The 14,094-nt window shown below is 48.8% G+C and overlaps 2 protein-coding genes across 2 annotated transcripts in view; one reads left to right on the top strand and one right to left on the bottom strand.

The window, feature by feature from the left end:
* The window catches only part of ZNF277 (zinc finger protein 277), a 64,216-nt gene extending 61,512 nt beyond the window's left edge, over positions 1 to 2,704 (bottom strand). The window contains exon 1 of the mRNA XM_016123389.2: positions 2,579 to 2,704. Coding sequence (XP_015978875.2) covers positions 2,579 to 2,669 — 91 coding nt within the window. The 5' untranslated portion in view covers positions 2,670 to 2,704. The remainder of the gene's footprint in view (positions 1 to 2,578) is intronic.
* Positions 2,705 to 2,959: 255 nt separating this feature from the next.
* Positions 2,960 to 14,094, top strand: part of DOCK4 (dedicator of cytokinesis 4) — a 282,383-nt gene continuing 271,248 nt past the window's right edge. Inside the window, exon 1 of the mRNA XM_036230498.1 lies at positions 2,960 to 3,267. Within this exon, the coding sequence (XP_036086391.1) occupies positions 3,231 to 3,267 (37 nt within the window). The 5' untranslated portion in view covers positions 2,960 to 3,230. The remainder of the gene's footprint in view (positions 3,268 to 14,094) is intronic.

The following is a 14,094-nucleotide window of genomic DNA, read 5'->3' as shown; positions in this document are numbered from 1 at the left end:
CTTAATTTTCAGGACGATATGAAATCCTAGTTCCTGTTCCAATGCCTGGAGAGCAGTTGTGTAGGACCCGGGGCGTTCCTGGGGAGAGCGGAGCCGGGGCGGGCTGGCCACACAGGCCCCAGCGATGGCCCTGCACCTGCTTGCACACCTCCCAGCGCCTCTTTCCAGAGATCTTGTAGAATTGTAAGGATTTCTAGAAAAAGACTCCCTAGTTCCTCTGTCCCAGCATGTTAAACACACAGATTGACATTTTAATTAAAGCCAGAGGAAAACTTCTGAAAAAGAGGTAGTTTTCAAAAAATTAATGGTTTTTATAGGGGAAAGAAGTACTTGATAACCTAAGTGGCTGCTTAACAAAAAAAACATAAATATACTTTTAAAATCACTATTTCCACTCAAAATTTGTATCACTCTGAAAGGCTTTGAAAAGAATTGGGTAAAGTCTCAGAATGATTCCTAAGGGGATTTTTGCTGACAAGTTCACCTCGGAAGAATGACATTAAGCTCTCTCATTGACTGCTGCAAATTAGTGAGACACTGGGCAGTCCTGAGCCAGGAGTTTCATTATGTTGTAGATGCTGCAAAATCACTGCTGCTCAATGCCTTTGTTGAAAACAAACTGAAAACTAAATGAAGATTTCTACCAGCTACTCAATTCCATCCATGAGTTATTTAAACTTTGGTCCTGCATTAATGATTTCATTTGGCTGGTGAGGATATGGGGAAAGGGGTACCCTCACATGTCACTGGCAGAAGGTACACTGATACCTTTCAAGGGGAAGACCTGACATCTACCCCAATTTTTAACATGTGTAACCTCTGATCCAGCAATTTCTCAGGTAATAAACACCCAGTGGCCACGGATTTGTATATAAAGCTATTCGCTACATCATTACTGAAAAATTAAAGCCACACTATATGTTCATTAGTAGAGGAATAGCTAAAGTATGGTGCACCCATATTTACAGACTACAGTGGGCGCAGTCCTCAAAAAGAAGGGAGCAACAAATGTACTGATATAGAAATGTCTATAATAGATCACTGGGAGGAAGACTGTACAGCTTTGATCTTACATAGTATGGTCCCTTTTTATTTTTAAAAACTCATAACCCTACAGGTGTGTGTCACAAAAATATGGCAGAAAGAACACACACCAAACCCTTAACACCTGTTACTATGGGAGTAGGGCTGTGGTGGAGGAACTTTCATTTTTTTACCTTACACACTTCTGAATAGTCTGAAATGTTTATAACAAAAATTTTTATAATTTTAAAACTAGTGATTTAAAATTTTTTTCCCAATGCTTTTGAAAGGCATACCCTATTATCTTTTTTATGAGTTAATCTCTGAGATGAATTCGTCAAAGATTCCATCCTTAGATTTTAAACTGGCAGCCTTCTGGAACTTGGCAGAGTCTGGAAAACTTTAGTAGTCTGTCATTATCAGATTAATAGCTGACTGGTCAACCCAATACTGAACTGTGTAGGGTGTGGGGATAACTCCAAACTTACACTCAGGAGGCCACCTTTGGTGTAGGTACTGAAATAATTCCAGAACTAGGTAATTCCATTGAGGAGAGGTGGGAAGAAACTGCAATTTATCTCTGGGCTGCTCAGATAAAAAGTTGAGACTAAATGTCAATTTAACCATAAAAGCTGTAACAAAGAAACCAAGAAAACCTCAACAAGGACCCAGAACCACATGTAAGCCACAAACTGTGCCCATTAGAAAAAGATACTTGCTCTGCTCAATTACCTATTAGGACCAACATCGAACCAGAGAAGCGAGGTGGAGGCTAAAGACGAGCCTAAAGGCAAAAGGACCAGCGGGGCCAGGAATCCTAAAGACAATGCCCTGAAGTTTTGGGGGTTTTTCTCTCTACAGAGTATCAGAGGGCTACCTGAAAGCCAAATAGAGACAAAGTAGCTGTGATCTTCATAACCGCCCGCGAATTTTATGTTAAGTCACGAGTGCAGATTACCACTTTCTTCTTTCTCTAGAGACACAGCCTAGGAAGGCGTCCCAGGCTCCAGATTTGGGCCCGAGGATCACCTGGGGCAGTCGACGAAGGCCCGGGGAGGCTGCGAGAGGCCACAGACTCTGCCCAGGCCGCTCCAGCCAGCACCCGAGCACCTCTGTAGGCTCAACAGCAGTGACCGGTCTGCAAGTGGAAATCCGTCCGAACCCAAATTAAAACATTTCCCGAGGCCAAAGCGAGGCGGGGGCAGGGGACCCGCGAAGAACAAGAGCGGCGACTCCCCGAGTCGCGATCGCACGCGCGCGAGCCCGGCCGGACTCACACCCACCCGGCAGCGGACGCACAGCTGGGCGCTCGGAACCGAGGACACACGGCCGGGGCGCGTCCCCGGCCAGTCCAGCCCATCTCCTTTCCGCTCTAGACGGCCCCCTCCAAGTGGCCGCCTCCCGTCCCCCTCGTCCCGCGGGGCCCGCCCGGGGCGCCTCGCGCCCAGGTGGCCTCGCCGTGGGCGGGCTCCCAGGGTCCGCCCCGCGGCCAGCCGCACCGCTCATCGGGGAGAGAGGCCACACGCCACCTGTATCTCGGGGGCACCTTACTCACCCTCGCTGCTGACAACCGCGGCTCCGCTGGGATTGCCGTCACCATCCTCCTGCCCTCGGGTAGCAGCCCCACGGGTCACGGGAGCAGCCATTACGCCGCTGAGGCGAGGGGGGCGGGCCGCGGGGCGGGGCAGGCGCGGACGGGAACCAATGCACACGCGCCCGCCGGCGTCTTCTCCACGCCCACGTCGCGCCGTCACGCTCTGGGCCAATAGGAGCTGGCGAGCGGACTAATCCCCGCCCCCGACAGCGGCTGCCGCGCCCCTTCCGGGACGGGGCGGCGCAGAACTACAATTCCCAGGGTGCTGGGCGGGAGGAGGCGCTGACGGGCGGGGATGCGCCCGAGAGTGCCCCGGCGCGCTCGCTTAGTTCAGTGAATCAGAACAATGACTGCGCCGCCGGGTCCCTGGGAGCGCGTCGGAGGACTGTGAGCAGCCGCCGCCGGGAGAGCGGCGCGCGGCGCAGCCCGGGCCGCGCGGTGCCGACGCCAGGCTCGCGGCCGCCGGCGCAGACCCTGCCCGGAGCCCGGAGCCCGGAGCCCGGAGCCCGGGGCTCGCGCGCCGCAGCCGCCCCTCGGCAGCCGCGCGTCGCTGGGAGCCGCGGACGGGGCGCGGGCATCGCACAGCCCGAAGCCGCGGGAGCCCTCCCCAGCCATGTGGATGCCCACGGAGCACGAGAAATACGGCGTGGGTGAGTCTGCGGCGGCCAACTCGCAGCCCGCTCCGGCCGCGGCGGGCGCGCACCCCGCGTCCTCGCCCCCGCCCGGGACGCCTCATCCCGGCGCGGCTGCGGGGTCGGGCGTCGGGGAGCGGGGGTCTCGCCCCGCGTCGCGCCCTCGGCCCGGGGCAGCGCGCGGCCGGCCGGCCGGCCGACCGTGCGGGCTCCGCCTGCGGAGTTCGGGGTGGCCGCCGGGCGTGCGTGTGTCAAGTTGGAAGAGGGGGGCGACGGCGTGCCTCGCCTTCCTTCCCCTTCCCCGGCTGCGGGCTGCAGCGGCTTCCCAGGGGAGAGGGGCACAACCGCGGCCGCGCAGAGAGAGCACCCCGAAACGGAAGGCAGGCGCGGACCTCCCCCCGGCTCGCGTCGGCATCGCGGGGGTGCGGAGCGGGGCCCCGCGCTCGCGGCCGCTCTGGCGGACGGGGCCGGCCGGAGCCTCGCTGCCCCCCGCGGTCCCGGTCCTGGGGCGCGCGGGCAGGGTTGGGGGCGCCCGTGCATTGCAACGTCTGCGCGGCTCTGCGCTCTGCTCTCCCGAGGGGAACGGGTCCTGCATCCGCGTTTTCGCTTCGGGCCACCCTCGGCCCGGGGCGAGCGCGGCGGGGGTGCGGACGGAGGGCCGTGGAGCGGCTGTGGGGAGGGGGCGCGGACAGCCCGCGTCTGCCGGGCGAGGACACCGCGGGCGGGACAGGCTGCCCCCGGCCCCGGCGTGGGGAGCGGAAGGCGCCGGGGAGCGCTCGCCGCTCTGGGCAGAGGCGAACAACAAAGGATATTAATGTTGACGGATGAATACGGGAGGCTGCCTCCCTTTCCCTCCTCCCACTTCAGGCCGATCACAGTTCCCGTTTTTGTTGTTTGATTTCAGCTGGGTCGCCCCTTGACAGTTACCCCTTTTAGGGTTGCGACGATTAAGAAGCCAGGCTCTCGGACAAGCCTGCAGCGGCCAAATGCAATTAGAACCTCTCAGATGACTTCACAGGGAGAAAGCATTATGGATTTTACTCACAGCCTTTATTTATTATTATATGGTTCGTCCCGCCGATGGAGGTACTTAAAAAAAAAAATGGGTACCGATCTAGTGATTTAGACGATGTGTACGCATTTGCTTATGTTCTAAATTCATTTGCCTGTAACGAGAAAAACCTGGAGAGCCTTTCCAGGGACTCATAGTCACGGGCGATTTTTTTTTTTTTTTTCCCCACTTTGCCTGGGTATTAGGACTTTGGAGTCCCCCGAGAGGACTGTGTGACTGAACAGTCCTTCCTACGTTTTACATTAGCTTCCATTCTGCACCGACCGATGAGCGACACAGTAGTTGGCCCTGGCCCCACCTTCGGGAAGGAGTTCCAGCTTTCAAAGTGGAAGGGGGAACCTTTGCCAGCTACTCCACTGGCAAGCAGTGGGTGGTGGTGGCGATTTTCTCTCTCCCCACTCATACCTTCTTCGAGTGTAGATTAACTCTTGCTAGGAGACATTATTGCCTTTGCTGGGCTGGTGAGGAACCGACTGTCCCCTTGTCACCAGATCGAACACTCAGTATGGGAAGCAACCCCTTCCCCCCACCGCAGCCCCGCTGTCCCTCTTGGAGCCGATCCCAGATGTTGCTTTCTTCCAAGTGGTAAATTATAAGGTAGATTATGGTTGAGATTTGTTTTCTTGATTTCTTTCCATGCCAGGTCTCAGCTGGGAAGCTGGTATTGATTAGCTCTTCCCCGGCCTTTCTTTACAAGCTGTGGGCAGAGGCTTAGAACGCACTCTGGGATTTCCTGGAATGGCAAACCGGATATTATCAGTCAAGTGCTTAGGGCTGCAGCAGACACCTCGCTTTGGGGCGGTTGGGACTCGGTTGCAGAGGAGGAGGAGGTGGAATGAGGAGGTCGAGTGAGGTGAGAGGTGAAAGGAGAGGAGTCTGCTGTGCTCGCTTACACGGTGCGACGCGTAACCAGGGTGTGGACTATCTTTTATTACCAATTTTTGAACATTTGGCTTATGGAGCGTTGATCTGTTTTTTTTGGAATCCATCTGTTTGGCGTGCGTGAGTGTGTGCGGTGGAAATTTTGCTGGGATACTTATGTGTGGACTTTATTTCTCACCGTGGAGAACACTTTGTAGCTGCCCATGCTGCAACTTATTTATTTGAAATTTATTTTTAAGGCGACATTGGTTAACAAAATCCAATAAGTTTCAGCTGTACACTCTAACAGTAAGGCATATATATATTTACGCTGTGTGTTCACTGCCCATAGTTAGATTTCTTCCTGTCACCACATATTTGACCCCCTTTTCCCCATTTACCTCCCCCCTGGTAACCACTCGTCTGTAGTGCTTGTCTATGAGTCTCTGTTTGCAACTTTTTTTTTTTTTACCTTTGGTTAGTGTATGTGCTTTCGTCATCTATAAACACTAAAGAAAAAATATTTTATGGACACAAATGTATGGCTGATAGCAGGTATAGTAATAATTCTGTTTCCTCATTCTTTGAAATAAATCAGTCTTTGTAACTTGGAATACCTGAAGTTTCAGTAGGTATTGTCTATTTCTACAATGATACTTATCTACCACCAATTATGTATAATTATGTATCTTTACATATTTTATGTTTCAATTTCAAGCAACATACTATAAACATAGATAAAACTACTTCTATCAGAAATAGAAATTCCTTTTCAAACCTGTCTCCTCCACTTAATTGATGGATGGTCTTAATGGAAACAGTAGCATAGCTAAGTGTCTGATCCTCGGAAATTAGAAAGGTACGGTGATAAAGCTATAGTCCCAAGGGAGAGGGAACCTTATCTCTTTAAAAGATGTTAGTAGGCACAATGATAGGCATATTTCATCTTTGGAGGTTCTGGTTAGCCCTTGGTCCTACTCTAGACACTACAGCCAGCTAGTTGTTGGACTTTAGGTAAAGCCACTTCACCTTTCTGGGTCCTAGCCTCTCGGTCAAATGATGTCTGCAATCTTTCCCAGTCCTAATCCCAAGCGAATGTGTCTTTTGGTGAGAAAAACATTCCCATTGTATAGAGATTGTTATATGAGAAAGGCTGTTTTGCTGTGACACGTCCCACCTGGATTTTAACTGAGATCGGAGGTAAGCAAGAGCTTTCTGGCAAGCTGCCAAAGCCGGGGTGCTGGTTGCTCATTTTCTCAATCTGTTTGGTTCTCTCTCCAGTAGGAACTCCACGGGCAGTGACTAAAGCGTTCTCGATCGCCCCCTCGCAAATTCCTGCACGATCACTATCTGTCTCCTGCATGCCCGCATCTGTCATACCCCTCTCCCCGCCCTTAAAGCAGTGGCAATTAGTCACAGAGAAATTAAGACCCTGGCAGATTATGTCTGCATCCATTTTTCATCAGGCATTTACGCACAGCATCCCCAGGTGAGCCAGAGAGTCTCATTGACCTGCAGACTGCACCTCTCGGCACCAGCCAGGTGTTTTACGAGCCTTGTTAAGCTTAGAGGGAGAATATGGGCTGGGCTGATCGGTGGCAAAAAAAAAAAAAAAAAAAAAAAAATCACTGTGAGCCTTACAAGAAATAAAACTTACAACAAGCTGATCTGAGGTCACAAGTGTCATTTTGAAGATGAGGTACTATAGTCCTAGTATCAATGAGTCCTCGGAAATATTCCTGTCCTCCCAGTAGGAATCTCATTTTTCTAAAGTCCTTCTATTTTAGGGGAAGAGGTGTCTATACAGAGCCTTTAGAACGCCTTTGCCTTCAGAGGGTACTTTAATGGTGGCGTGTGAGGGAGAGTTATGAGGGAGTTCATCTTTCCTCTCAGCCGCCTTCATGCTCTTAGTGAGTACTGTCTTAAAGTGTTTCCTATTTGTGGTACCATGATGTGGCCAGATAATGTGTATAGCTAAATGATGAAGAGCTGCCTGGGGTCGTTTGTGGGGTTTAGAGCCAGACACAGGATTCTAAACTTTAAGTGGGAAGAAAAGGAGTGATTTATATCCCCAAGTAAAGTGTCGCTGAAGGGCCGTGCAGGCGGCAGGCTGGCAGCTGATGCTCGTGTGGGCCTCCTTTGGGGGGGGCCTGCAAACAAGTTCCCCTCTTCTGGTCATTCTCCTAAGTGCTGATTATTTTCACGAGGTCCGAGCAGTAAAGCAGAAATGCTGCCTTTAGTCTCTAGCCTTGTCCCCCTCACCCCGCCCCCCCCCCCGAGGCCGTGAGGTAGGTACTACAAAGGAGATTACAAAAATTTCAAGGAACTTTAGCTTCCATATCTAGCTCTCTTTAGGAGACTACAGTTTCAGACTTAATCTTTGATGCAGTACATCTAAGTCGCTGTCACAGGGACTGTGCTGTGAGCATATGTGGCGAAAAACAAACTCTAAGGAAACGCAACCAAACTCTAACTGTAAAGTGACGATACAGTGTTTTACAGCTGAAACAATGAGAGATTGTTTTATTTGAGTCTACTCTCTGAAGGAGAATGGTGACATCCGTTTAAAAAAGGACGCAGCAACTTATTCTGGATCAGCGGTGTTTAATTTTGTTTGACTTTCACTCGTAATAGGAAATACATTTAATTTCCCGAATCGGTATATATTCAGACACCACCAGCACCACCCTCCACACGTGTCAGCGAGACAGTATTTGCCCATACTCTGTGTGATATTCTGCCCTTTTTCATTAAAAAAAAAAAAAAAGCTCATCGCTCATTTGACTTGACGCTTCGCCGACGGGTCCCGACCCCCGGTTCGACAAGCTCTGTCTGCTCCAGAGGCCGCGTCTGTGGTGCAGGAAGGACTGAAACTCACACCTTGTCGGATTTCTGGTCAAGGTCGTTTACAGCAGTGTTTTTATTTTTAAACAAGTACATGTGATTATTTCGACTTACGGTTTACTAATCGTCCTTTTTCCCTTCGATGGAAGTCGAAGTCTGTCTATATGATATTCCTCTGAGACGGGACGAATACGCAAAGCCATCGCGCACATCGTGTAAGTTGTCGCCAAGCGCACACATGTCTTCTCAGCCAGGATCTTTTTAACAAGGGCCGGAATGAGCTACGTAATGACCAGCTGCGGATGCTTCTGTATGATCAGTCTCCTTTGACAGCGAGCGCTGGCCCCTGGAAGGGAAGAAGCGGCGTGAGAAATGTGGTGAGGCGTGTCGCCGAGCAGAGGGCCTCCGCCCCCATTCTCTCCTTTTTTTCGTATAGCTGGTCATTATGAAAACGAACAAGGCAGCTCGTTTTCTTAACAACCGAACATGCTAAGCTCGTGCGGCCGGAGCACGTAAAATACTAAGGAATGAAGAAGTAAAGCTCCCCAAGCCTCTTTTCATTTACATTTACTTAAGGAACAACTTAAGACACTCTGACGTTAAAAAACGTGTGTCGAAATATCATTGGCTACCTACTAAGTAAATAAGAATCACCAAAAAAAAAAAAAAAAGTTAATGCCTCCTGGTGACAAGATTGCAGTAAAACTGATACGCATTACCCTCCTGGCTTTACTGACTAGAAACATTCTTTTGGAAACTAACAGATAGATATGCATTTGTGGAGCACTTAACTATGTGCCAAGGGTAGTTCTAAGAGCTCGTGACAACTCCGGGAGCGAAGAGTTAGTTGTCACTCGTATTTCACAGGACACTGAGTCAGAGAAAGGTTAAGCAACTTTCTGCAGTTAGTCGCATAGGGAACAGTGGTGCTGAGATCCGAGCCTGCCTGCTTAGCCGCTGTGCCGTGTTGACAGTCACATGAGCGAGAGTTTGGAGTGGTGATCTCACGCCTCAAAGTTTACATGAAAAAAAGTCAAGAGCAGCAAAAGGCCTTTGAACAGAGTTATTCCTTGCCATGTTGAACAACACAGACGCCAATACTGGACTAGTTTAATCAGTTTTGGTTATCAACACATCAGAGTATTATATAGTGATGAAGTGGGATAATTTCACGAATAACGTGATTTCTAAAATATATTGCAGGCATCTAGTGTTAAGGGGCAAAAGAAATCAAAGTAAATACAAACTATGATTGAAACTACGTAAAATGCGTAGCATGTAGAGAAGACACAGCTAATGCACAGATGAGAATAATTCATTAGAATATGGAGATCATCAGCAAATTATTTTTAAAAATTTGGTCGGAAATATGAATAATATTAAACTTTAAAGCACACATCTTGTTGCTTATAGCAGAGGGGGTGCATAAAAATGAATAAAGAGAGATTCTTGCCATAGATGAGGTGAGAGATAGTTACCTGACCAGGTAGGTGAGAGATAGTTACCTGACCAGGTGAGAGATACTTACCTGACCGGGATAGCAATCCTTGCATGCTGAGATGAGGACGGATCTGAGGTGTTCAGGAGAGGGAAGCAGCAGGGCTTGGAAACTGGATGTAAGGAGTTAGGGAAAGGAAGGAGTTTATGGCGTCCTCCTGGTTTCTAGCTTGAACTGGGGAACCGTAGGTGCTCTTCAGCAAAAGAGGCATTCTTTTGCGGGCAGGGCAGGTTTATGATGCAAGATGGAGAGTCCTGTTTGGCCACCTAGAGAGAGTTTGCCATACCTGTGGAACGTTCAGGTGACACTATCTGGTAGGAAGTCGTTGTGGAGTGAAGGAGAGAGATACTGGATTACAGAACATGATTAGAGAGTCATTCAGTTTATGTGTGATGACCGAAGTGATCAACCGGGATAAGACTTTATTAATTGTATTGACTATGATTATCTAGCCTGCTTCTCCGTTCTACGTTTTAAAGTGACAGGTCCTACATTCCCAGAGAGCAGTCATCTTGACGCACTTTATTAATATGGTACAGGGGACTCTAAAGTAAGACATATTAGCTGTCCATATAGAGTGGGTACTAAACTAAATTTTATGGTCTTTTCTTGCTTACCATTAGTGCATTGCCTGGCGAAGGCATCAGTTATTTCTATTTCTGTGACAGTTCTCTCGCAAGCAAATATCTCATGCCAGATTGTGCCTGCTTGTGAGATTTCCCAAACAGGATGTTGTAAACGGAATGCTCATGTATTATTTCAATAAACAAGATTTATACATCCCTCAAATAGCATATTAATACATACACACATCCAAGAATGGGAAGATGCTCAGCTACCCAAAGCAATATATTTGTACACACAGGCATTTGTGTGTGTGGTAAGTATGCAATATCTCCTAGGAACCACAGGGTCAAATCTGGAAATCTTAATGTTATACCATTGCATTCCTGAAAAATATGACTTGAAATAAGGGATTTCAGCTTAAGATGGCATTTGGGGAAGTCTAATATGACCTGTCTTCACTTTCCTTGGAAATAACTATAAATGCACGCGATGAGGCAAACATCAGTAATATAAAAATTAAGTCTGATAGTAAGCCCGTTGACAATATTTGGAGGAATTTCCCCATGGCAGGAGGAACTGGATGAAGCGGACTTGTTGGTGTCCGTTGTCTGCTTCCACCCGTGAAGCGGAACACAGTGACCTGGGATGGGAGACCCATTTCCCCGCCCCACTCTCACCAGCTTCAAGGCCAGGGCATTTCAACTCAGAGTGTGCCCCGTACTGACCGAGGCATCTGTGGTCCTTCTCTTCCCTGGCCATCTTTCTTTTTCCTCCAAGATGACCACTTCCGGGAACAGCTGGGACAGGAAGGTGGGTGGTTGGGTGGTTGAAAGGCGTCCACGGAGGATGCCACTTTTTCTCTGAGAAGTGCGCTGTGGTCTTCACCAGAAAAGTAATTCCTGGGTGCCTTTGAAGTGCTGCAGGAGCGAAGCATGCTGGGTACTGTAGTTTCACTTGCAGTCTGCTGGTGGCAGAGAGGAGAAGTGGTGGGCTAAGTGATGAGCTCACCCGACCTGCCGGAGACCATGGCCGCTAACTGGGAGCTTGGCCGGGAGCTGTGTCCTCCAGCCTGCGACGAGCTGTGAACATCAGCTTTGAGGGAAGACCTGTCGGTGGGCGTGGGAATGGACCCCCATGCCTGGAGTTCAGCCCGGTCCACAGCACTGGCGGGACGGTCGAGACCCGGGCTGTGTCCGTCAGTGATCACATTGGCATCCCTGCTTAGTAGGAAGAGCTACCAAATCTGAAGGCAGACATCTGTCACTTCGTAAGGAACTAAAACATGGCCGTTTCTCAGCTGGGAATGGAAGAGGGGAGGGCATGACGTTCACATGGGAGGCTCTGGGAAATCACCAGTGTCACGAGTGTGTGTGTTTTTCACCCCGTTCGCGTCCCCTGTGAATGTCCCAGAAAGAGAAGTTTGGATACGAAACTTGCAAGTCTTCCTCGAATTCGTTAACCCCTGCTCCAAGCTGGGCACTATTTGTATAACCCGAGCCATTTACAGTTCCATTCTCTGAGAGTATTAATTGGCAATAACTTAAACATGTCTTCCTGAAATCTTTAAGCACAAATGCAGAAATTTGGTTCTTTGTCTTTTTTTTTTCCCCTCCAAAATGGAAGAATCCTATCGTGGGTCACCAGAGGGGAGTATGGACACACATGTATATGAGGTGACTAAAAATAGCGCAACCTAGTTCTGGATAAAACGTTAGTCACTGTCCTAGGGAGAGGGGAGAGCCCGTTGGCCGTTCTCCTGAGGTATCCAAAGATGCTTGAAGAGTCTGCGGCTTCTGTGACAACAAGCTTAGAATTTAGCCGGGCTCTCAAAAAACAGGGAAATCCAGGATATGCGTAGGCCATTCTAGAAAGAACAGAGAGAGGAGAAATCTGAGTTTTTCTCCAGAAAGCCAGATGACAAACCCTAACAATAAGATAGGAGAATTCCTACAGAATTATACAATAAAAGTTCGCCCCTTCCTCAATTTGTGTTTTTCTGGGGAATCGTATTTGTATTAATTGCACTCTACATTTCACTTACTATTCCCATTTGTAGTTTATAGAAATTGAATCAAAAGACTAAATATTTATGTTCTTGGCCCCAAGTTAAAAGAGGAAATATTATGTATAAATTATGTAAAATTATGATAATGAGTTTTCAAATGGGAAAATACTTCTGAGAAGTGAAGATTTGGGTACAAAATAACACGTTGCAGTGTTGTTACAACCAGTTGTTACAATCGAGAGGTGGCATTAATTTTTCAACGTTCTACTTTTTTATTTCCAAAATTAACAGAAATTTTGTGTATAATCGGGAATGATGATATTCACTCTTTTATAAGCTGAGCGTTATTTCCCCCATACAAGAGTTTTCTCGAGGTGAGAGGTTACACTGGTGGAAGGTGAGTCTCGGATGCCTGAGCTTCCTTTGTCATTTATGTTCAGGAAGGACTCTGTTCTGACGTTTCAAAGTGGCTTTCTTTTCTTTGCTCTGCTGGCTTGATCGCCTGTGATGTCCCCACTCTGCTCATCCTCCGGTGGCCCCCGTGAAGCTGGCCCTGGGGTCTAAGTCTTTGAAAAAGAGCCCTCATCCTTCTTTGAAAAAGAGCTTCAAATGAAGTCATCTGAGATAAAAATGCCGTTCTCGCCACAAAGCGTTGATTCAGAAGATGGATGTGTGTGTCACCGCTCACTTCCCATTGTCCCGTAAACTCTGTGCTGCGAGACCGTGTGCCCGGGATGATTTATGCAGGACGAGCTTATCCACGCAGAGAGTCAACCACTTCCAGAGGTTCTATTTAGCAAGTATGGGGAATAATTATTCTTGGAAGTAATGGACGCAATGTTTGTGTCCCCTAGAAATTCATGTGTTGAAGCTCCAACCCCAGCATGGCCGTAGGGAGGGAGGTGGAGTTAAATGAGGTCCTCAGTGTGGGACTCAGATGGGGTAGCATTAGGGCCCTTTTAAGACGAAATTCTAGAGAGAGTGCTTGTTTCCCCATTACACACACACGTGCGCGCACATGCACATGCGCGTGCACACACACACACACACAAACACACCCTGAGGATACAGTGAGCCGCGGCCATCTGCGAGCCAGGAAGCGGACTCTCACCAGAAACCGAACTTTCCAGACCTCGTTTTGGACTCCTCGTCTCCAGAACTGTGGGGTGGGAGGGGGAATCACTTTCGGCTGTTGGAGCTGCCCAGCATATGGCGCTTCGTAGTGGCAGCCTGAGAATACCCGGGCTCAGGACCGCTGTAGGAGCTGTGGGAAGAGGGACAAAGAACACCGAGCAGACTGCTGGAGCTCGGGGTCGCAGCCGTGGTCAGCGGAGGCCCCCCTCCCCGGACCCTCCGGAGGCACACACCTAATGAACTGTTTGAGGACGCTTATCTACTGATAACTCCAGGCATGTGTTTATATGAATAACCGCATGTTTTGCAAATTTGCTCACATGGTCTTGTCATCAAATCACTTTAGGTGCCTCCAAAGCAACCAGCAGAAGTAGGGTCTTGAAATGCTTAATCATTTATAAAAAACCAGGGTGACTGGTTTAACCGTCTAGGTTAGAATTTGAAACAGGTAGATGAAGTTTTATTATGTGGAAGTTTGGTTGGAGACATGGCTTTGGTGTACTTTGGCCTGGATTGTTTGAATGCCACCTCCTTGAGGAGAATAAAGCAATATTTGGGGGAATTTTCTTTCCATTTTTGTCCTTCAGTATGTGTTTCAAGGAACAGTACATCCCTCTGGGAGTTTACTAACTTGCATGTTTTTGTTTTGCTTCGTGGTAATTATAGAGGCATGTCCTATGACAGATTGATGGGAAAGCTTATGTTGGATGATTATTTACTGAGTGTGCCTACGACGCAGAAAGCATTGTATTAGCTTGAGGGGCCATTCAAAGGGGTGTAGAACTGGATCCATGGACAAATGAAGAAGCCAGAATTGTTTCATAGTTTTATGGCATTTTACACTTTTTTTCAAGGTAGGTCTTA

The sequence above is a fragment of the Rousettus aegyptiacus genome, unplaced genomic scaffold, assembly GCF_014176215.1.
Source record: "Rousettus aegyptiacus isolate mRouAeg1 unplaced genomic scaffold, mRouAeg1.p scaffold_m13_p_13, whole genome shotgun sequence".
Lineage (NCBI taxonomy): Eukaryota > Metazoa > Chordata > Mammalia > Chiroptera > Pteropodidae > Rousettus > Rousettus aegyptiacus.
Note: the sequence above shows the minus strand (reverse complement) of the source record. Positions and strands in the feature narration are given on the sequence as shown.